Consider the following 23,229-nt stretch of genomic DNA (forward strand, 5'->3'; position numbering starts at 1 on the left):
CCTGCATGTATCCACGTCTTGCCTTTTATAAGGACACCATTCATATTAGATTAGGGAGCCATCCCGTTCTGATACGACCTCATCTTAACTAATCACCTCTGCAGTGACCTCTTTCCAAATAAGATCACATTTTGAGGTATTGGGGGTTATGACGCCAACATCTAATTTTTTAGGGGGAAAACAATTCAATCCATAACACCTTTTTAAACAGGAATCCATGCATAGAATCCTGAGGTCCATGGCCTTGAAAATAATCACATCTTTATTTTCATGAATCACTCCCTGAAAGGCAGCATTTTCCTCAGTGATGAATGCAGGCGACAAACCACAAGCATCCTAACAATACGTGCGTCTTTGTCACCAGCAGAAATCACAGGTATTTTCGGAGCACCTCACTGACACACCTGGTAGCTTAGATATCCTTTACACTCGCCGGCACTTGTAAGTTATCGTGGTCATTTGACCTCAGCTAGATGTTAGTAGTTAAAGCAATAATAAAGAAGCATTTATGTTACTGTGTCACCATCTTGTTAAAAATCTTCTAAAATTAATTTTATTTCTTTTTTTATCGACGTAGAGTCGACACAGTATTACACTGGTTTCAGGTGTACAACACGATGACTCAGCAACTCTGTATGTCATGCTATGCTCACCGCAAGAGTAGGCAACCCCAGTCACCAAACACCACCATCACAGCATCATTGGCTAGATTCCCTACGCTATACTTTTCATCCCGGTGACTGATGCATTCCAACACCGGAAACCTGTGCCTCCCACTCCCCTTCATCTGCTTCGTCCATCCCCCGAGCCCCCTCCCTGCTGGCAACCACCAGTTTGCTCTCTGTATTTATGGGTCTGCCCCTGCTTTGTTTATTTTTTAGATTCCACATGTAAGTGAAATCACATGGTATCTGTCTTTCTCTGTCTGGTGTATTTCACTCAGCGTAATACCCTCTAGGTCCATTCATGTTGTGGCAAATAGTCAGATCTCACTCTTTTTTTTACGGCTGAGTAATAGTCCATTGTATGTCTATACCACATCTTCTTTATCCATTTTGTCATCACCTTTTTTAAGAAGATATGAGAACTGTATTTCAATAGAGTTGGTTTCCTTTGTAATCGTATGTATTTTATTTTATGCATTTAAAAGTTCTTCTAGGAAAAGTCCCCTAGGCTCCACTCTCGAAGAGGCCCACCCACGGGAAAAGTCCAGGCCCTCCTCTAGCAGTACCTGTTTTCATCATGCTGCGTGTATCTGACAGGTTAAGTGGTGGGTGTGGTGGCTCGCATTCAGCAGCACTCAGGTACACAGAAATACGCTCGTGACTGAAACTTGAAAAAAAGGTCAGAACAGGAAGGACCTGGGAGAAGTTCTTGCAAGTTCATTGTTTTACTTCCCACTATTCACTTCTCCCAGGAGCACGCTAAAGGGCAGAAAAAGAGGCACAAAATACGTGTGATTAGCCAAGGATGCCGTCTCTCTCAGAATGTCACCAAGTTGTTCCTCCTGGTGACAAACGTGTCTAGGCTCAAAGGGAAGCACGGAGACAGACCGCTGTCATGAGCGCTTTATCGTTCAGCCTCTCTGGAAGCCGGTGAGGCATCTGATGGAGTGGACCCAGGCGAAGCTGACGGGGGCGCCCCTTGCCCCTCCCTGCCCCTATAGCTCAGGAAATGATGAAAACAGTTTGGCAGTGACGAGATTCTGGATGAGGCAGGGATGAGAGGAAGAGCAAACACGTTTCCTTCTTCCACGGTGGGAAGAGCCTTAGCAAGGAGAAGGTCCCAGGGCTGCCTGGGGAGGCCCCCTGAGCACCTCCATGCTGTGACGTGGGCCGCGGAGGTGGCACTGAGCTCACAGACAGGCAGGCAGGGGCTGAGTGCTAACCTGGGGTGCGGTGGGGGCACCGGGGAGCGCCGAGCTGCAGAAAGGGCCGCATTCTCCTTTGGCTGTGGACCTCTCAGCCTGGGTACAGTATGAGTGTCTGACTGCCCTGGGGCCCTGAGGAGGCTACCTGTCGGCTGTGTTGGCTTCATCTGCCACTGCCTGGAGCTGTTGTGCCAAGGTCAGAATGGGAGCGACTTGGCACCCACCAAAATAAATGAGGAGGATCCAGGGGCACAAAAGAGATCAATAGAGAGGGACCTGGGGGGAGGGGAGGGAGCAGGAAGCCTGACCTTTGGCCAAGCCTGTTACCCATCCCCAACTGTACCTGAATGTGACCAAATGTGACCAACGTATAGAGAGAGCACTCTTCCTTCTACAGGGAATGGTCCAGAGCCTTAAGCAGCTGATAATGTAGATGAGGGCCCAGCCTGGATCTTTTGTTTTACAAGCACTTACAGGGCACTGACTCCTGTAAACACCTCACAAGTATTAACTCAGTCCTTTAATAAGGTGGGTATCATGAGTGTCCCCGTCTTACAGAGGAGGTGACATAACTAGCCCATGTCCCCCAGCAAGTCCGGTGGCACAGGGACGCTACCGTGGTTGGACTGAGTGATGTGCTCCCTGGAGTTTGAGGTATCCACCGGTCGGAGTCCCGGGGGAGTCAGACCTGGACTGCTGTCGTGTCCCCCCACCAGCATGCTGTCCTACCGGTCGGTCGACATCCGGAAGAGTCTGCAGCTGGAAGAGCTGCTGGCGAGGGAGCAGCTGGAGTACACTATCGAGGAGGAGGTGGCCAAGCAGACCATCCGCATGTGGCTGAAAAAGTGCTTAAAGCGCATCCGAGCTGTGAGTGAACTGGACGTGTCTGGGGTTTTGTTTCCTCCTCTCAAAGGAGGAAGAAGAGGGAGAAAAGAAAAGAGCTTTGGGGGCGGGGTGGGGCGCCTGGGTGGCTCAGTGGGCTAAGCGTCTGCCTTCGGCTCAGGTCGTGATCTCAGGGTCCTGGGATCGAGCACCGCGTCGAGCTCCCTGCTTGCAGGAAGTCTGCTTGAGACTCTCTCTCCCTCTGCCCCTCCCCCCATGCTCTCTTTCTCTCTCTCAAATAAATAAATAAAATCTTTAAAAAAGAAGAGAAAACAGTTTCGTGAGCAACAGGATGAGATCCTCCTGTGATTAGCCTTGTGGCCCTTCAACTATGTCAGCTTCATCCCCTTGTGATGGCCACGTGCTGATTTGCACCTTAGCTCCAGTCCAGACCCAGCTGTGCCCTCTCTAGCAGAGTCCATAAGACGTTCCCATTGAATCACATTTTTATAATAGAACATGAATGTTTAAAAAGCAGTTTACTGAGGAGCATCTGGGTGGCTCAGTCGGTTAAGGGTCTGGCTCTTGATTTTGGCTCAGGTCATGATCTCAGGGTCATGAGATCGAGCCACACATCGGGCTCCATGCTGGCCATGGGGCCTGCTTCAGAGTCTCTCTCTCTCTCTCTCTCTCTCTCTCCCTCTTCCCCCGCCCCCCCCCCCCCCCACCCCCCCACCCCCCGCTCGGTGCTCTCTCTCCTTGGGGAAAAAAAGGCAGTTTATTGATACTAATGTATTTGTGATCTCCATTTATCAAACTCAACTCTTCAAAATGCCCAAGATCTCTACATGTTGTGTGGCAACTGAATTTACAAAACTACTTTTAAATTGTTTCTAACAATTCCACCATACCATTGATAATATTGTTTGGTCTTTAACAAAGGCCACCTCTCCTGGGAGTTTAATGATCTGTCTGCTGCCTTCAGAACTACAAGCTTATAAGATTCTCTGACTCATAAATCAATGAACACATACTATGTTGACATACATCGTGTTTACAATAGGCATTTCTAGTAGATAATTACTTTTATGAATGTTTTTGACTTACCCTTCACAGAGGAAAAAAATCAAATTAATCACTAAATATATATATTTAACAGACTCTTTAAATCCTGTTTCTCAGAACAACACCCGCTGCAGGAAATACGTCTTTCTATTGGAGGAGAAAAGGTCCCCAGAGAAACGAAACAGCCCAAGCCCCTACCGCAAAGCCACAGTCACAGCTGACCCTAGCCCTGCTCACTCTAGCGATCCAGCCTTCCCCCCAGGGGCCCCAGGAGGGCACGGGGAGCTGGACCAGCACCAGACTGGGCTCCCGAGTGTGTGCCAAAACAGACTGGCCTGCTCCTCTCCAAGAACCGAGGCAAGAGCAAGGGTTTCACCCATCCACCCGAGGCTCTCTGCTTCTAACAACCCGGAGGAAAAGGGTGTTCACTACTGGTTTAATGAGCACAGAGCAAAATAAGAAGGGAAAAAAGAGAACGCCTCCATTAGCGATTCAAAAATTCTATTTTAAGTACAACAGAGCTGTATCAATGGACATACTTATTCCCATTGTTATGCAAATGAGCATGGGTTGGGGAGTCTCTAAGCCCTCCTTCACAGCAGTGTGATAGGGAAATTAGTTAAGCATCCTTACTTGGAAGTTCCAAAGAGGTCACCAAGCATACAGGTTCTTTGGGGAGGAGAGAAGAAAATATGATTTGAATGGTGGGGGGCCGGGGGGACGTTGGGCTGATTTTTCTGTTACCGAGAGAATAATCATATTTCCATAGAAACAACAGCAGTCCTGCAGCATCATCCACAGCCTGAGAGAGAGCCAACAGCAGGAGCTGAGCCGGTTCCTGAATCCCCCCAGTATCGAGACCACCCAGCCCAGTGAGGACATGAACGCTAACAGTCAGGATAATAATATGCAACCTGAGGTACGGTATGAGGCGTCCTTCCTCCAAGGGTATTAGGTGCATTTTTAAAAATAAAAAATAAATTGGTGCTGTTCACATAGCCATTTCAAACAAGGTGACAGTATTTCTAATTGGAAGTTTGTTAAGTTAAAAACAACTGGAACATGTTGATCCAGATTGTGTCTGGATCTTTGCAACTTGGAATCGTTTGGGGTTGTTTCAAAAGATTCTGATTCTGAGTTGTATGAATACAAAAAAAAAAAAAAAGGGTGAATGCCCTGAACTCACTAGTTCTGTCGATTTTTGTCTAAAGAGTTAACACCGCATCTCTATGGTCTTAAGTGGAGTCCAGCGATATTACATGAAGAACGTGGTTTGCCGGAAACTCTGCCCTAAATACGTTCTTCTACCAAGTCAGAGGAACTTGTAGTAGAATCAGTGGAAATGTTTGTAATTGGCCACCAACTTCCTTAAATAGTCAGACTCATTAAGGATTTGTCCTTCCTTAGTTGGGCATCGGAAGAGCATATGGAATTCAGGAGGATTAGCCCGAGGACATTTTTACTAGGGTGCAGCTTATTTCCATTTCCAGACGCAATGTCCATGTCCATACAAATGCGCAGAGAGGCGCGGGCACCCTGGAGAGCCTTGCGCGGTGACCAGCAGCAGGCAGGAAGTCCTGCCCTTCATGAGGGCGCATTCGTGGCCCGGCTGGAGTTGATCCAGCTTCCCGAGATGAGCGCCCTGGCAGGGTCGGGCTTCGTGGTGTGCAGAGACACAGCCCATACAGCTCCGCGGTAAATACTGAAGCCTGAGGCTCGGCGGCCCGGCGGGATGCTCCAAGGGGACCTCTTGTTCCATAGCCCAGTTTGGAGTGGATTTCATGTTGTTGGATCCCAACACGTAGGCATCATCTGCCACCGACCCCAGGGACTCGTGCAGGGACAGTCAGCAAAGGCGGAGGGGCAGAAGGATGGGGGGAGGGGTGAACATAGAGGCTTCGACAGTGGCCCTGCCACCTGTCCGCAGTGAGGATGCGCGGAGCAGGGGTAGACGGGGCCAGCCAGCCAGGCAGGGCTGATGAGGCTGGCAAAGCGATGATTGCAGAGCTCTAAAATAAAGGAAAGAAAAGAAAAAAAGCCCATGAGGTAACAAAAAAAACAAGAGGAGATACCGAAGAGATGTGAAGACCAAGACACTGATAGGAGAGAGGAAGGTGACGGTGCACCACAGAGTGTAAAAGGTGTGGAGAGTCTCAGCCATTCTCTCTGAATTAGTCTTAACTGGTATAAGCTTCCTTGGGCTCCGCGCTGCCGTAGAGTTTTATCTGCAGAGAGGCTAGGGCTGATCTCCAGGTTGGGAAGAATATACTTCCGCCAAACCGGACAGTTCCTGCTGCCCCCCTTCCTTCCTGGTCTGTGGCGACCCCCCTCCCCCGCCAGGTGCTGGCGAGGGGTGGGGCGGAGCTGTGGGAGTGGGGGAACCCTGGAGGGCTGCCCGGAGAAGGCGCTACCTGGAGAATTGTGCGTCTCTTCACGTGCAGCGGTGACTCTGACTTTTCTGGACTCTCTGAACCCATTTTCTCTTCACCCTTCCCCATTGTGCACTCTGCGGCTGCGGTACTGTTTTCCTATGGCACTTTCTTCCTTTCTTACCATAAAATGAGAGTCCAGACCAGTGCAGAGGCCAGAAGGGGAGCAGAGCGGTCAGAAAGAGCCCTGACTGCCTCACTCTCGCCCCGTGCAGACCAGCAGCCAGCAGCAGCTCCTGAGCCCTACGCTGTCGGACAGAGGGGGAAGCCGGCAGGACGCCACAGACCCCGGGAAACCCCAAAGGAAGTTCGGGCAGTGGCGGCTGCCCTCAGGTGTGTGCCCTGGGTCCCTTCTCCACTGACTCAGTGTCTACACTCGGTGGGCTTTGGGTCTCGGATTTCAAGTTCAGGTCTGCCTCTCCAGTTCCTTAGGCTCCTCTCACTACTGCTTACACTATCTGTCCTTTTCCTTTGTGTTTATATTCTGTCTTTGTATATACTAAAGAAACACCTACTCACCCATATTTCTATGACACTTATATTTGCCCAGATTGGAACATTTAGTGATTTTTTGGTTAAGTTTTTTTGTGATTATCTCAAAGCGCGGTGGTGGGCGGGTAGCGTGTTTTCGAATGGTATTACTAGTTGCCCACGAACAGAATTTTCGAGTCCATGCATATAAAGTTTATGAATATAAAGAACCGAGAGCTGGGAGGGGGTCATACTTACCACCTGGGGGGGGGCGTGGTTAGCAGGACTGGTTTAGTTGTTACTGCTGGGGGGATCACCGCTTTTTGGGAATGGCTTGAACAGGGGTGAACAGCTCCGAGTTGCTCATAGGACTCTTGTCAATTCCACAGCACCCAAACCAATAAGCCACTCAGTGTCTTCGGTCAACTTACGATTTGCAGGGCGCACAACAATGAAGTCTGTTGTGTGCAAAATGAACCCCATGACCGACACGGCGTCGTGCGGTTCCGAGGTTAAGAAATGGTGGACCCGGCAGCTGACGGTGGAGAGTGACGAAAGTGGCGATGACCTTCTGGATATTTAGGTGGACGCAGCGCCGAGCAGGGTCTCATGGGGAACACTGTTTTCTGACACTGTCCTCCTACGGTCTAACATCTGCTGGTGAGCAGTCCGGACTGGAGACGTCATTTAATTCCACCTTGTCACGAGATTTTTTTTTTTTTTAAGTGGATTTTTGTCCTGCCGTAGGAGGGCGTAAACACTTGGTCTGTGGTAGCTGTGCGCACGAGGGCTTGTTACCGGGTGTTCAAGAAAATTCGCCTGGTGGTAGTATCTGTAATATTGCCCAACACTAGATGTAGACCGTTCAAACACATCATATACCCTGTCTACGTGAACGAAGGTGTATCTTCAGATGCTGTAGACCGTTCAAACACATCATACACCCTGTCTACGTGAACTAAGGTGTATCTTCAGATGCTGTAGACCGTTCAAACACATCATACACCCTGTCTACGTGAACTAAGGTGTATCTTCAGATGCTGTAGACCATTCAAACACATCATACACCCTGTCTACGTGAACTAAGGTGTATCTTCAGATGCTCTCGCGCGCAGTATTACCACCCCCAACAGAGCCAAGCCCAAAGCGGCTGATAGTCATGGTGCCGAAGCTACAGCTTTAGTTCCTGCTTTTCCCTCTTCCACTAGAAATACTTCCCGTGGGAAAATTTATTATTTACGATTGATCTGAAAAGGTCAGCACTGAGCTCATACGAAAATGATAGTAGTTTTACAAACTACAGATTCTGAATTTTTAAAAGTATGTTCTTTTTCTCATGTTATTCTTAAAAATCTGCACAAGATATTTAGAGGTCAGACCAAGTCAATCTCTGGCCTCAGTCACTCTGATGAAACCGTCGCCTGCTTCCTAGAGAATTGTGTGTGCAGGGACTAGGCAAAGAAATTGGCCCAAGGAGCCAACTGGTTTAAAACAAACATGTACATAGATCGCTGGAGGGACTTGCTTACATAAAGATGTTGAGTTTCTTTCTAAGCCTTTTAATAGCTAAGTTTAGCAAAAAGGGTAAAACTACATGATTCAGCTTATTAAGGAAATCTTTCAGGTGTGTCATATTATCAATTGGCTACATTTCCTACCCAGGGTGTGTCCGATTTGCCATAAAGTCAGCAAAGATATCATGAGTTGATCCCAACACACCAGTTCCATGTTCAATTCAAAATGACTCCCTGCTACCAGACTCTTCTATGAAAATAATGGCAACTTTGTAAAATCCTGCTGGGAACTCACAGTTTAGGGACCCCACAACTCAGGGGTATTTGTTTCACACACCGTGTGCTCTGGGAAAATTAAAATGCGACACGATTACAAAGTACCTGGGCCTCTTATGCTGGGTCAACCAAGTAGAAGTGCATCCAGGCGCTTAACTATATTTTTGATTGGAGATTTGCTGTTTCGATGATTTCTTTTAATGGAGTGATGATCTCCGAGTCCTTTGACACAGCAGGTTGCTTTATGATCTCTTTTTCTCTATTTAACATTCTTAAAATAGCCGAATCCTTTCTGTATAACAAATGTAACATTGTGGTACCATCTATTGTTTGTAGGATTAATTGTGACTCTAGGATAATGGGTAATTAAAGTCAGTGCGGCCAAAAGAGATTTTATTTGGTTTTATGTTCAGTTGGAGTTTACTTTTTGTACATAAGCAAATCAAATAAATATTCACTTTGTAAAAGAATTTACTCTGAGTTGATGGTCATTTCTAAACCCTTTCTCGTGTGTGGAAGGAGGGAAGGGGGTTTTGGGGGCAGGATCATTAGGAATCAGGCACTTTGCAAACTCGGTATTTGAATATTCTGTCTATAATTAGTTGGCAAAACTCTGTCCCTGATCTTCATTTCAGTTCAGTCCTAAGCCAGAATGTTCCTTTCACATGTGTGCCCATAAGGCTGAGTGAATACCTTCCAAACCCACAATAAAATAGAAAAGGATCTCACATGGCCCAGGCAATGGCCTGTACTCGTGCTGCATGAAAACGAGATTTTATTTTTTGGCTCGTTACACTTGAGTAAAACAGCTTCATTCTCAAAAAACTGCTGAGTCCTTCCTACAACGTCTGTTAACTGGGGTTCAGCGGAACATCATTGTTGTTCATTCTGCAGTGAAGCAAAGGGCCAAATAGCAGTGCATTTGAAGTCACAGCACCCTACATTTTCACTTCAGTGAGACAGCCAAAGAATTTCTGTGGGACTCATCTCTACTCTTTCCTGAAGCCAGCAGAGCACAGAGCAAGCTGAGAAGGTAAGTGCTACCCCTCTTAGATTTTTCATCAACATGTAAAGAGTCCGGTTATGCAGATGGGAAAACTTCGGCCACAACATTCCCTGATCCTTAGGGAGGCAGACACTGATAGTAATCCTCTCATCATGCCACCACGGCCTTTGATTAAAGGATGCTGTTGGTTCCAAGCACACCAGAAAGCATAAGGGGCAGAATAGTTGACCCAGAGCCCCCAACGAGACCAGACCACACACGCATTGCACATATGGCAATTCAAGGGGACTCACAGGGATGGAGAGAATGGCCGGACCGATGTTACTCACTCTATTCTCCGTGGTCGGTTGAGAGCAGCACCCATCTTCAGTGACTGTCCAAGCTGAATAAGATAAGGGCATGTAGAAGAAAAGCCAGTTATAAAGCCTTAAGCAAAAGCATATTCAAAGCCAGTTGACTGATGTGTTTGCCTTCTTCTTTTTAGGAAGGGGCAGACTATAGATAAGTGGTTTTCAGTTGGTTGCTTGGCAGTGGTGCTCTTTCTCAAACAGGGTCCTTCAAAAGTTCCCAAAATATTAACCAAGCTGAAGCAGGGCATCCCTAATTGAAATTAGGGTGAAGATGAGAATCCCACTCACATGGTCTCTTTTCACCTCCTGATATTGATTGAATTGTGCCCCCCGCCCCTCCAAAAGAGAGACATTGAAATCCTAACACCCAGCACCTGTGAATGTGATCCTTGGCGGGGGAAGAGTCTGCAGATGTAATGAGTTAAGGTGAGGTCATACCAGAGGAGGTAGACCCGTAATCCAACATGACTGGTGTCCTTTTAAGAAGAGAAAGTCGCACAGGGAAAAGAATGTCATGTAAAGACACAACACAGAGGGAAGACGGTCATGTTAAATCAGAGGCAGAGACTGGAGTGATGCTGACACAAGCCAAGGAATGTCTAGGGCTGCAAGAAACTGCAAGAGGCAACTAAGGATCCTCCCCTAGACGTGTTAGAGGGAGCATGGCCCTGCCAACACTTTGATTTTGGATTTCTAGCCTCCAGAACTGGAACTGAGATGATAAATTTTGGTCGTTGTAAGCCACCCAGTTTGTAACATTTTGTTACAGCAGCCTTAGAAAAGGAATACACCCCCAAACCCACTCCAGCCCCCAAAGATGGCCTGAACCATCCCAGTGCTCCAAAGAACCTAGTTGGAAAAACTCTAGTACAGATCAAAGATCCTGAGTTTGGAGTTCGACAGATGTTTCAAGCCCTGGATTTACTGGTTACTCCTTGTTTAATCTCTGATGAGTTTCATACCCTATCCGGGCCAAAATTTAGCTTCTTGCTTTTAAAAAAAGGCAAGAGAGGGGCGCCTGGGTGGCTCAGTCAGGTAAGCGTCTGCCTTCGGCTCAGGTCATGATCCCAGGGTCCTGGGATAAGCCCCACATCAAGCTCTCTGCTCAGCGGGGAGTCTGCTTCTCTCTCTCTCTCTCTCTCTCTCTCTCTCTCTCTCTACCTGCCACTCCCTCTGCTTGTACTCTCTCTCTCCAAATAAATAAATAAAAATCTTTTTAAAAAATGGTTTAAGAAAAAAAGGCAGGAGAGGTGAATTTATTCATTTAAAAATAGAAGCATCGTATGATTCCAGCATTACCACTTCTGGGTACATATCCAAAAGAAATGAATGCAGAGCCTCAAAGAGATATTTTTACACCCCTGTTTATGGCAGCGTTGTTCGCAATAGCCAAGAGAGAAAGCATCCAAATATCCATCTTTGGGTGGATGGATTAAAAAAAATGTACATGCATATGATGGAATATTACTCAATCTTAAAAAGGAAGGGAATTCTACTACAGGTAACAATAGGATGAACCTTGAGGACATCGTGCTAATTGAAATAAGCCAGTCACAAAAAGATAATTACTGTATGATTCCCCTTATATGAGGTATCAAGGGTAGTAAAACTCATAGAAACAGAAAGTAGAATGGTGATTGCCAAGGGCTGGGGGACAGAAATTGTGCAATGGGTATAGAATTGCAGTTTTGCAAGATGAAAAAGTTCTGGAGATTGTTTATATAGCAATGTGAATATACTTAACGCTATTAAAATTTATACTTAAAAATGGTTAAAATGGTAAATTTTGTTATATGCATTTTATCAGAAATAAAAATTAGACAAAATTTTTAATATATCCTGTCATCTGATCCCAAAAGCTAAATGACCAAATTGAAATAGCAAAACAATTTCAATGCCACACTTAAATTATGCTTCCATATCTGCTTGCTTTCTGTATTTGAGCAGTATGCCTGGTTTAAATTTAATATTTTATGTTAAATTTATATCCCCAATGTTGCATGTCACTCATTCAATTAAAAAATCTGCCTGTAGTATGCCTAGTAAATATCTGAATCCCATTTGAACATTTGGAGGACTGGCCTCACTGGCCATTGCATTAAGCTATGGATGGTTTGTTAGAGGCAGATTTGAAGTAGCTTCTCATTCTCCCTTTGTGGGCAGTGATTCAATGTCAATGTCAATTTTAAGGCTTGCTTACAGAACCAACCTACCTACAAGAGGAATTATGTAGCTTCATTGTGTTCCTTTCACAAATGGGTATCTACCACTCCATTTCCTCCACGATGTGGACAGACCCCATATCACACTAAGTGGAACCACCTGTTTTGATGCATCATTCCTTCTAGTGTTCCCAATGCCTGACTGCCACTGAGATGTTTAGCATTTAAATGAAAGCAAATCCAACTGTAGGGACAGAAATGGGCGAAGGCCCATGGGTTCTCTGCAAATAAATACATACAAAAAATGGTACTTCTACCTTCCAAGTCATGTCAAAACCATCTAAAATAATAAATCAGCCACTTGACCAAGGGCTGCCAGGAAGAGCAGAGTAACAATTTCCAGAAAAGTCTTCTTTAGTGAAGATCACAACGAAGAGTTGTACCCATAAATTATAGCCAAGAAAGTTAGCTTTTTGATTTGAATTATCTGCATATTCTTAGGCAGTCTTTTTTTTTTATTATGTTCAGTTAGTCACCATATAGTACATCAATAGTTTTTGATGTAGTGTTCCATGATTCATTATTTGTATATAATACCCAGTGCTCATCACAACAGGTGCCCTCCACCTGGCTACCCCATCCCTCCAGCCCCCACTTCTCTCTGAAACCCTCAGTTTGTTTCCCAGAGACCATAGTCTCTCATGGTTTGTCTCCCTCACTGATTTCCCCCCCTTCAGTTTTCCCTCCCTTCCCCTATGGTCTTCCGTGTTATTCCTTATGTTCCACATATGAGTGAAACCGTGTGATAATTGTCTTTCTCTCCTTGACTTATTTGACTTAGCATAATCCCCTCCAGTTCCATCCATGTTGATGCAAATGGTGGGTATTCATCCTTTCTGAGGGCTGAGTAATATTCCATTGTATCTATGTACCACATTTTCTTTATCCATTCATCTGTTGAAGGACATTTTGGCTCCTTCCACAGTTTGGCTATTGTGGACACTGCTGCTATGAACATTGGGGTGCAGGTGCCCCTTCTTTTCACTACATCTGTTATCTTTGGGGTAGATACCTGATGTGGAGAAAGGGGAGCCCTCTTACACTGTTGGTGGGAATGCAAGCTGGTACAGCCACTTTAGGCAGTCTTTATTTAATTTTGGAGAGATAAGAGTATAATGTAGGTAACACTCTTGGAGCCGAAGAGTAGGTTGCAAAGATTAAAATAAGGACAGAGCTAGGGGAACAGGGAGATGGGGAGGGATGTAGTCTCTACTCTAGCCCTCCATCCTTGGAAATAGAACATATTATGTCATGTTTGCAGGCAACTAGACTAGAATGTTAGCCAGTGGGTCTGGCCAGGGAGAGCATTTCATCTGGAATACACAGAATGAGTGTATTAGAGTTCTCCAGAGAAACAGAGACAATAGGATAGACATGTATATATCTAGAGAGAGAGAGAGAGAGAGAGAGATTTATTTTAAGAGACTGGCTCATGTAATTTTGTGGGATAATGACAAGTCCAAAATCTATATGGCAGGTTAGCAGACTAGAAATTCAGACAAGAGCTGATGTTGCAATGTTGATTCCAAAATCTACAAGCTAGAAACTCCGCAAGATTTGTATGTTTACAGTCTTGGGGCAGAATTCCTTCTTCTGGAAACATCAGTCTTTGTTTTTAAGGCCTTCAACTGCGTGGATGAGGTTCACTCACATTATGAAGGGTAACTGGCTTTACTCAAAGCCTAGAGATTTAGGTGTTAATCTTATCTAAAAAAAAAAAAAAAAAAGCCTTCATGGCAACATTCAAACTAGTGTTTGACCAAACAACTGGGAACTATAGCCTTGCCAAGTCGACACACATAAATGTAAACATCATAATGAATACCATTTTACTACCTGGAGTTGGTTAGTACTACCTTAAATATAGTCACTCCTCTGCCTGCAGAATCCAACTAATCGTCTTTTCTCCCCCAGAACAAGAAGCAAAGAATGTTGATTTTATTCTCTCGACTTCTTGCATGACAAGGAAGAAGGGAAAGCAGATTGAGCAAAAAAAAAAAAAAAAAAAAAAGTTGCACTGATACTGTTTTTAATATGCTTACTTGTTGTCAATGTGCTAACCCTAATTCATAAAGGTGCGTCAATGGACTTGAGAGATACGTCACTTCCCACAGGTACAGCCTTGACGTCCCCTGTCTAAATCGGCCCCAGGAGCCTTAGGACAGTTGTCTTAGGAGAGACCAGACTCCAGACACTGTCTTCTCTTTCAGAGTCTGCATTTCATGTTAGAAACATCATGGAGGGCCTACCCAGGAAAACACTAGAAGCACAACAAACAGTCCACTGGGGAACATCAGGCTGACAACGGCTCACTAGTATATTCCACCTGTCACAGCAAGCGCTGTTGAAGAGAGCTCAGTTCCCTCCTCTGATGCCAGGGGACACTCAGCAGTGGGTTCTCCCAGGCCCAGAGGAGAGAAAAGCCCCCTTCTGTTCCTATCTGAGCCCAGAGACAGGGGACGGGAATGGGAAGGAGTCCATAGTCTCTTGACGTATTTGTCAAGTGGGACTTGAGAGTCCCTTAGTGGGACTCTTAGATTAACCGAAACATCCCTCAGGGATTCATTGCAGGGGGTACGTGGACCTCTTCCCCCAAATTGTCTCCTCCGCACCTGCGCGCAGGGCACCGAACTGCCCCCCGCGGAAGCCTGCCTCTGCCACCATCTCGCCCCTCCCCCTTCCCCGGGGCCCTCACCGGCTGCAGAGAATGCCCATTTGCTGTGTTCTACCAGCTTAGCTTCAGAGCCAAACCCATGCAGAATTTCAAATTGGGTGTTCTTTTTGATCCATGGACTCCTTTTTCGGGACAATGAAAAGGGGCCTAGCTCAGGGCTAGGTCAAAAGATAATTGGGGATTCTGCGAAGCCCTAATGAGCACAGCCTGAAGGTCCAGGCTGTGTTCGCACTTCGAACAACTACCTTGTGTCGACACGTCACACCACCAGCCCTGATTGTCTTTTCCGGGGGTCTCCCAGCCCAGGAAGGGGTCCCACGCCCCTTCTGCAACTGCCTCACACCCTGGTCTAGCTGCTAATTAGATGCCTCATTTCTTGGCATGTGCATGGGCTTGAACCATCTGCTTATTGATCACATCCTTCAGAATATATTGGATTTTAAGGAATCCAGCCACAAAAGCAGGTAATGTTGCAGGTGGCTCCTAGAGAAGCTTTCTCCAGAGCACCCTTCAGAGTACAGAACGAGTGTGACGTGTAGCCACACACAGGAATCAACAAGCTACAGAAATACTGGCGGCAAAGTCCATTGATTATCCTCCTTACAAAGCAATATAATAATAAAATTCAGAATTTCTTCTTGAAATCCTTCCACTACGGTTGGCATGATGGAAAAGAATAATGTATGAAATGGGCCAACAAGCTGCACAGCCACAAGACGATTAGCCAAGTACCAGAACGCTTGGTGCCCACTTGGCAGGTCATTCTGCACTTGTTTCTCCGATCCAGGTCAGGTACATGGATATTCCAGGAGACCACAAAGCCTTTGAGGGGAAGGATGACCCGTCCATCCCTGTGCCTCCAGCATCACTAAGCGGCATGTTGGCACACATGTGGTTCTCAGCTCTGCTCTTTGAGCTGAACAGAATGGTGCCGCTTTGGATTGTTTTTAAACTCACCTCCAAATAAAAATGTCTGACATCCCTGACATTCATCCCAAACAAAACATAACCACTAGGAAGATGACTTATTTTTCCATCCCGAATTCCTGTCCCTTCCTCCTTTTAACTCACCTCCTTGTGGGACACAGACAACTTGTTCTCAGGGTCAGGTCAGATAGCAGTGTAAATACAGCAGCATAAGCCTTCCCTGGAGCACCAGTGTCCTTTGAGATTGCTCTTCATTTTCCGTGAAAGAGCTTTATTCCAGAAACCCCTGCAGGACACGGTGCTGCAAGGGCCCCGTGAGCCATGAGAACCAAGCCTGGAATAGGTGGGGCCTGCAGTCAGGGCCACGATTCAACCACCCACCCTAGCAAGTGGACCATGGGGGTGACCAAGGCTGGGTGACAGGAGGCCACCTTTGATCCTTAGCCTGCACCCCATCACCTACAAAGAAAGACGTAGATGAGGAGGAACTTCAGTCCGAGTGACTATTGCAACAGAAGAACACTCTAACCTGAGATCCTTTCAAAGTTGAGGCAAAAAGGAATTTTCTTTTCTGGGAGGGGTAAGCTAGGCGACAAGAACCAGGAATGGGGAGTGGGATGACTGGACAGCTGCATCAGAGAGCTGATCAGGAAATGTCTTTCCCTGAGGTCAGCGCATTCTCACAGGGAACAGCTGGTCTACATCCTGATGCTGGCTCAACCTCAGGGGAGTCAAAGTTCAAAGGTCAAACCCAGGAAGGGGAGAAGTCTGGTAAGAGTTGGACCAAGTCAAGTTAGCAGGTATTTTGTCTCAGTTGGTCAAACAGGGAATCCCTTCTGGGGCGGAGACAGGGAACTGGAGGGTCTGTGTCTGGCCACTGCACAGGGGAAACAAGGAGACACCGGGGAGTCATGTGTTAAGTCACAGGGGAAGGATGGCTTTTTTCGGTAAGCTGTTTTCCAGAACATAAGACGGTGAGGATTCTTGAGCAGTGCTGTTTTCCAGGAGTTGCTTCACTTCCCCAGGGCTGCTCTTTTCTGTAAAATGAGATTAGAATGATATACACCTTACCTGCCTCTCACCGAGAGTGTGAGAATCCAATGAGATGTGTTGCTGAGTGTGTTTTATAGCCAGTAAAGTCCATATGAATAATGCCAGCTATTGTTGTCTCTGATAATGACCATTCAGCTCAATGCTCACAATGCGTTTCAGAGATCACCCTCGCTGTCAGGACATTCATAGCATCTCCGTTCCTCACAGAGGTAATGAGTTTGCTGTGTGGGAGGCCGCAGTGGGATGTGCTGAGGGCCCCTTGGTATAAGTCAATGGGGGGGGCGCACAACTTTCCCTCTGAGCCCATTGCCTGTCTGCAAAGATTTAGAAGATTTTAGAAGCTCATGGCAGATGCCTTCTAAAATGCAGTGGTAAGTGAAGCCAGCACCTGTGACAGTCTTTACGTTCTCAGAGATCAGAGCTCTTAAATTTCTTTCCCTCAAAGGTTTCTCATGGCCCCTGCCAGAAATTCAGACCACTGGCCTTCAGAGGGAGGAGCCTGGAGCTCCTAGCAGCAGCTGTCAAATCCTCACGGCCACGGGAGAAGTGTGAATGATGTTTCGGTCAGCAAGCTGGGTAAAGATGCCTGGGGAGCAAAGCTTTCTCAGAAACCCAAGGAAGAAAATCAATGTTCCTGGAAGGGAGAGAAGAGAAAAATCTATACGAAAGGGAAATGAATGATATGGACTGGAATTTGAAGATCCCCGCCTCTCAGAGCAATTGACTCAAGAGATTGAAACCTAAAAAACTCTGGCTGGAAAGGGGAAGGCTGACCCAGGAAGAGGAAGAGCCAACTGATTCTTGTATTGACTGGTCACGGGTTCACGGGTCACTTCTGGTATCTGGGCTGGTTTGTTGTTTGTCTCTGGTTTTTCTGAATTGTCAGAGTGGAGCTGACACGGATATTCTGAAAATGGGACATCGAGTTTAGATTTGGAACAAATGCAATGGCCGTTTATTAATTCTCCTCCCTGCTATAAATAAAACCCAAATGACTATGACAGTTTTTGCAGTTGATTTCCTGCATGAAATGTCCACAATTGCTTTTCAGAAGAGTCTTGAGCACTGATTTGCAAACTTGAGAAGCAATTTCATCAGAAATATCCTAGAAAGGGGCGCCTGGGTGGCTCAGTCGAAGGCGTCTGCCTTCGGCTCAGGTCATGATCCCAGAGTCCTGGGATCGAGCCCCGCATCGGGCTCCCTGCTTTGGCGGGAAGACTGCTTCTCCCTCTCCCACTCCCCCTGCTTGTGTTCCTGCTCTCACTATCTCTCTCTGTCAAATAAATAAATAAAATCTTTAAAAAAAATTTTTTTTAAATTAAAAAAGGAAATATCCTAGAGAGAAGTTCCATTTTGTGCATTGTTTAAATGATAGTGCTGGAGGTACATATGACCTTCCCTAAGTGACCAAATCTAAAATATGAATTCTAGAACGTTAATCCATCAGTATTATATTACTGATGGAGGGGAGCATGTCCCAATTATCTTTGCATGTGCACTACTGGGCATGAATACACATGTTCTCAGATAATGACATGCATATCACCATTTGTCACATAGACTACTGACCACTCTGGCCCACCTTCTATTTCTCCATCAACATCCACATTGTTCTCACAACCAATTCTCTCTCCAAAAAATGGCTGGAAAAGACCAGATGCTCTCAAACCAACATAAAGAGACAAAAATGACTTACTCTACCAGCTCTTCTGTAGATCCACCTTATTTTTCTGCCTGGGAGACCACAGCCATTTATGGAAATGATGGACAGAAAGCATGATCTGCTAGAAATATCCTCTTAGGAAAGACTGTATTGGAAATGACAGATTGGGTGTTGGCTGTTGTTACCAGCATTTACTGTTAAAGTAACCCACCGCATGAAAAATAAAGGGATAAAAGTCCCAGCTAAATGGAGATAACGAAAGAGTCCCAGGCTTGTAACCTGTTCATGTTTATCATTCCAAGTCTCTTGAAATCAACTGGTTATAGCAACATCAGAAGTTGGCAAGGGAACAATGTGATTTCTCTTTGATGTGTTTGCTCACCAACCAGGAGTTCTTGGGGGCTAACCTTTCTCTTATATTCCTTGATCCTCCAAGATCTGAAGGCTTTTAACAAAATTGACCTGACTGAGGCCTAATTCTTTCCATAATTTGTCTAAATCATAGACTGCATCCCAGATTGTGACAGAGCTCCTTGCATCTATAAATGATGACAAGGAAACCGGCCTGGGATACGATTGAATTTCTGGCCTTTTTCATTAGAACAAATGATCAGCCATTCTTTAAACATAAAATAACTTCTGAACTGGCAGTGTAAGGGTAGTTTCTCACTAGATACAACTTTTGCCCCAAGAGGAGATGAAAAAATGATTAAAGTGTATGGGCGCTCAGGTGAGAGATGCTCTGTAGGCCTGCATCCTAGTTGGCCATGCCCAGAAAAACTTAACACGTAGCCATCCTTCTGACCTCCAAAAGAATCCTAGCTTTTTAATTGTAGGTACATTCTTTCAGGCTACATTGTTTTCTCTGCATTAGAAACAAGAGAATGAACTGAAGAGAGTCTCTGGCAATATGATGTTTCCATGATCTCCTCTTAAGCTTTTTCTGTGAAGGGGCTAACTCCCTAATCACACAGGAGATATATCCAAAATCATGTCATTTCTCAAAAACAATTGCTTGATAGACTTGCAATTTCAGTAAAAAGGTTTTGTTTCATGAATTGGTTGTTTTCCAATTTAGGTTTGAGAATTCATTGACTATCTTCTTTAAGAACAATGAGTTTTAGGACTTGAATGGAGTGTTGCTCCGCATTTGGGTAGAATTCAGCTTTAATTAGCATAACAGGTGGGCCCGTTTTTCTACACAAGACTCGCTGTAATATTCAAACATTGCATCCAGTTGGGACGTGCTCTGCTACTTTCTTTATTCTGTCCCAGTAAATGTTTCCCAAGGAGATAATGAGAATGATCTAAACAACAAATTAATGAATTTTGATGATTTAAAGGGAAAAGTAGGGGATTTGAAATCAAGAGCTGTTCTTCAGTCCTTGATCTGCTATTTTCTGCCTTTAGTGTCTTGAACAAATAGGCATTCTCAATCCCTGGTCTCATCATCCACAAAAAAGAACAGCAGTGCCTTATAAGGAGTTTCTTATGAGGCCAAACCATACAATAAATGGGAATGCTCGTTGATAACTATAAAGTTCCCTGTAACACATTTGTTTTCCCCACTGAAAGGCAAGTTACAAAATAGTGTTACTGTGAGTTTGGGGGTCAGACAAACCTAGATTCAAACTCTGGCTCTAAGACTTACTTGTAAGTCATGTGGTCTGGGCAGTGTGGAAGGCAGAATTGTTCAATGGCCCCCAGATCTCCAGCCCTAGCCCCCAGGACTGGGACTGTGATGGGAGATCATGCCCATGGCCAAAGGGATTTTGGAGACGTTGTTGAGCTCACTAATCAGTTGACTTTGAGTTAGTGAAAAATGGAGATTATCCAGGTGAACTTAATCTGATCATGGGAACTCATTAAATTTAAGTAGGGAGTTTTCTCTAGCTGGTAGCAGAAGGGGAAATCAGAAAAACGGGAAGCATGAGAAGAAATTTGACGCATGGTTGGTGTCTTGGAAGAGGAAGGGGACGATGTAAAAAGGAACTCAGAGTGGTCTCAAGAAGCTGAGAATAACCCCTGGCCAACAGTCCACAAGGGAATAGGGACCTCCATCCTATACCCATGAGGCACTAGATTCTGCCAACAGTTGGGTGGGATGAGCTTGGAAATGGCTTCTTCCCCAGAGCCAGCGCACCAAAACCCTAATTTGAGCCTGGGAGACCCTAAGCAAAGAGCTCAACTGCCTCTGCCAGACTTCTGGTCTACAGAATTGTGAGATAATAAGGGGGTATGGTCTTCGTCTATTAAGTCCCTGTAAATTGTTAGGGCAGCAGTAGAAAACTAATACAGACAAATTTAGGAGAAACTGAGGTAAGGAGCCTACCCAGGGCCTGGCACATAGCAGGAAAAAAAGGAACTTGTAAATGTTAAGCTTATTCCTTTCTTTAGAGCCCCATTTCTCAAACTTTAATGTGTACATGAATCAGCTAGGGATCCCATTAAAATGCAAACTCTGATTCAGTCGGTCAAGGAGAGGCCTAGGATTCTGCATTTCTAACAAATTCCAGGTGATGCTGATGCTGCTAGTTGGGGAGCCACATGAGGAGTGCAGAGCTCTGGAGCCCCATGCCACCAGGGGACCTCAACCCTGACTTCACATTGGAATCTTTTGGGGGACTTCTAATATGGTCAGAAGCTTGATCCTACTTCTAATCGAATTGGTCTCAGGTAGAGCAGAGGCATCAGTTCTTCTAGAAAATCTCCTCTGCAGCCAGGGATGACAAGTATGGTCTCAGACCTGCACTACCCAAACCATGGTCCTTGGACCGGCAGCATCAGCTTCATCTGGAAGTGTGTTAGATATGCAAGTCCCCAGGCCCCCTCCAGACTCTTTGAATCAGAATCTCTGGAAGTAGTGTGCAAGAATCTGTGCCTTCACTAGCTTTCCAGATGATTCTAATGCTTGCTTAAGTGTGAGAAGCATTGCCCGAGATCAATACTCTCATTCTCTCAGTGTAGAAATGAAATCTGAGAGACTGAATGATTACCTAAGACAGACACAACACAACCTGTGGGCCAAATCTGGCCACTACCTATTTAAAGTTTTATTGGAACCCAGCCACAGCCAGCCATCGGTGTGTTTGCCACTGTGTTGACTCAGGGGCAGAGTCGAGGAGGGGCAACCATATTCAAATGTCCTGCAAAGATGAAAATATTTACTATCTGGTCCATTACAGAAAAAAAATTCTTCCCCCTGCTGTAAGAATCACTTTTAGTGAAAGAAAAGGCAGAATTCCCGCTGTTTGGCATAGTGGCCGACGCCGACTTCAAGAATACAGAACATTTCAACCGAATGGTGATGAGGATCTGCTCATTCCCTGTGTTTGCAGGGCTCTGAGACCTGATCCTCGTCATGGGTCTGCCAAGGTCATGGGTCGTGGCAGGCCTCCAGGAGGATGAGCATCACCCTGAGTACCACTGGCTCCAGGCCAGGTCTTCATAGATCTCCAGTCTGCCCCTGGCTGAGAGAGATCCTGGGGCTCTTGAGCCCTTCCTAGGGGCCTCCAGCTTTTCACAGTTGGCTGACATGATGGTATCGTTTTCTTTTATTAAAGCTTCAATGAAGTTAACAAAACCCAGCTTACTCTGTGATTCTTATAGTTGTCCTTGCACTCATACAGTTGTCCAAGTCCAGTCACCAACAACCACCAGGAATCTTTTGTAGTCAAACAACCTGGTTTAAATTAGTGGGTGCTGTTTTACCCACAACAGACTGGACCCACACCTCTGAGCAACCAGCCCAGGAAGCCAAACCACAACCCGTGTAGCAATCAGCCCAAAACACCCAAAGGCTTGATGAATGTCAGCTTCCTTCATTTTTGTCCCCATTGCCAAGTCAGGAACAACCAGGAAAAGCCAAATATGCTCCCTTAAACAATCGCATAGGATGCCCTGCTTCTAATTAGCTTACCTAGCGCTTCCCCAAGCTCCCGTCAGGCACCCTGAAGCTTTCTTTTTATTCTGTATAAAGCTTTCCACTCCCCTGCCTCCCATTGAGTCTGCCAAACGCCAGTGATGGTGGCTGATTCCCCTGCTATAGGAGGTTCTGGATAAATGGCTCATGCTTGTCCTCATTTGGGTGATCTTGGTTTATTTCCACAGACCCATGGGATATCTTAATGATGGGGAATTGAGACAGGCTTCTTTTAGGATTTGCCCATCTCTAGAGGATTTGAAAGAAGAAGCAAAGGTGGTTTGAGGCTGAATGCTAACAGGATAGGTGCACAATTCAGGGACTGGGCACCTTGGTAATTTCTAATTAGGAGGCAGGAGGGTTGAAGCAGGGAGCAAGTAACAATCAGCAAGAAGTCTTTGACGTTAGTTGGAAAAGTGGAATGTTTACTTGTTCGGGGTGAGTTGCAGACTGTCCTTGTCTCTATGTTGTTTCTATATGGTCCTGGAGTATTCTTATCTCTGCCTCGTTCTGCAGCACTGAGTGGCCTTGTCTAAATATTGTTTATATTCTGTGAGTGTTGTTCATCTTCACTGATAACATCATGGGCTAGCTGCCATGGCTGTTTTCACTTTCTCATTGTTAAGGTGGCACCTTGTCTCCTAAGCTGGGGATCAGCAAATTTTGTCTATAAAGGCAAGAGAGCAAATATTTTAGGTTTTATGGGACACCCAGGACAGTTTCTGTTGCATATTCTTTATTTTTCATAACACTTTAAAAATATGAAAATCATTCTTAGCTCCCAGGCCATACAAAAATAAGCCACAGGTTATAGTTTGCTGACCCCTGACCTAAGTCAGAGCTTCACTTTCCACCTGGAGCACATATCATTCAACCACACTAAGGCTAAGGAGAGAGCCCTAGGAATGTGGAGCTATTGCCCATCAAGGATTATCATCCCTCCTCTTATCACCTCTTACTCGTGT

At 45.6% G+C, this 23,229-nt stretch overlaps 1 protein-coding gene across 3 annotated transcripts in view; it reads left to right on the top strand.

Annotated features, from left to right (window-relative positions):
- NALCN (sodium leak channel, non-selective) overlaps positions 1-8,898 on the top strand; it is a 308,717-nt gene extending 299,819 nt beyond the window's left edge. For all 3 annotated transcript variants that reach the window (XM_025874689.2, XM_025874690.2, XM_073894331.1), the window contains 5 exons: positions 2,587-2,737; positions 4,527-4,676; positions 6,402-6,519; positions 7,047-7,558; positions 7,745-8,898. In XM_025874689.2, the coding sequence (XP_025730474.2) occupies positions 2,587-2,737; positions 4,527-4,676; positions 6,402-6,519; positions 7,047-7,240 (613 nt within the window). In that variant the 3' untranslated portion in view covers positions 7,241-7,558; positions 7,745-8,898. The remainder of the gene's footprint in view (positions 1-2,586; positions 2,738-4,526; positions 4,677-6,401; positions 6,520-7,046; positions 7,559-7,744) is intronic.
- The last annotated feature ends 14,331 nt before the right edge of the window (positions 8,899-23,229 follow it).

This window comes from Callorhinus ursinus, unplaced genomic scaffold (genome assembly GCF_003265705.2).
Source record: "Callorhinus ursinus isolate GAN/ISIS: 27379988/994484 unplaced genomic scaffold, GSC_fseal_2.0 scaffold7, whole genome shotgun sequence".
Classification (NCBI taxonomy): Eukaryota; Metazoa; Chordata; class Mammalia; order Carnivora; family Otariidae; genus Callorhinus; species Callorhinus ursinus.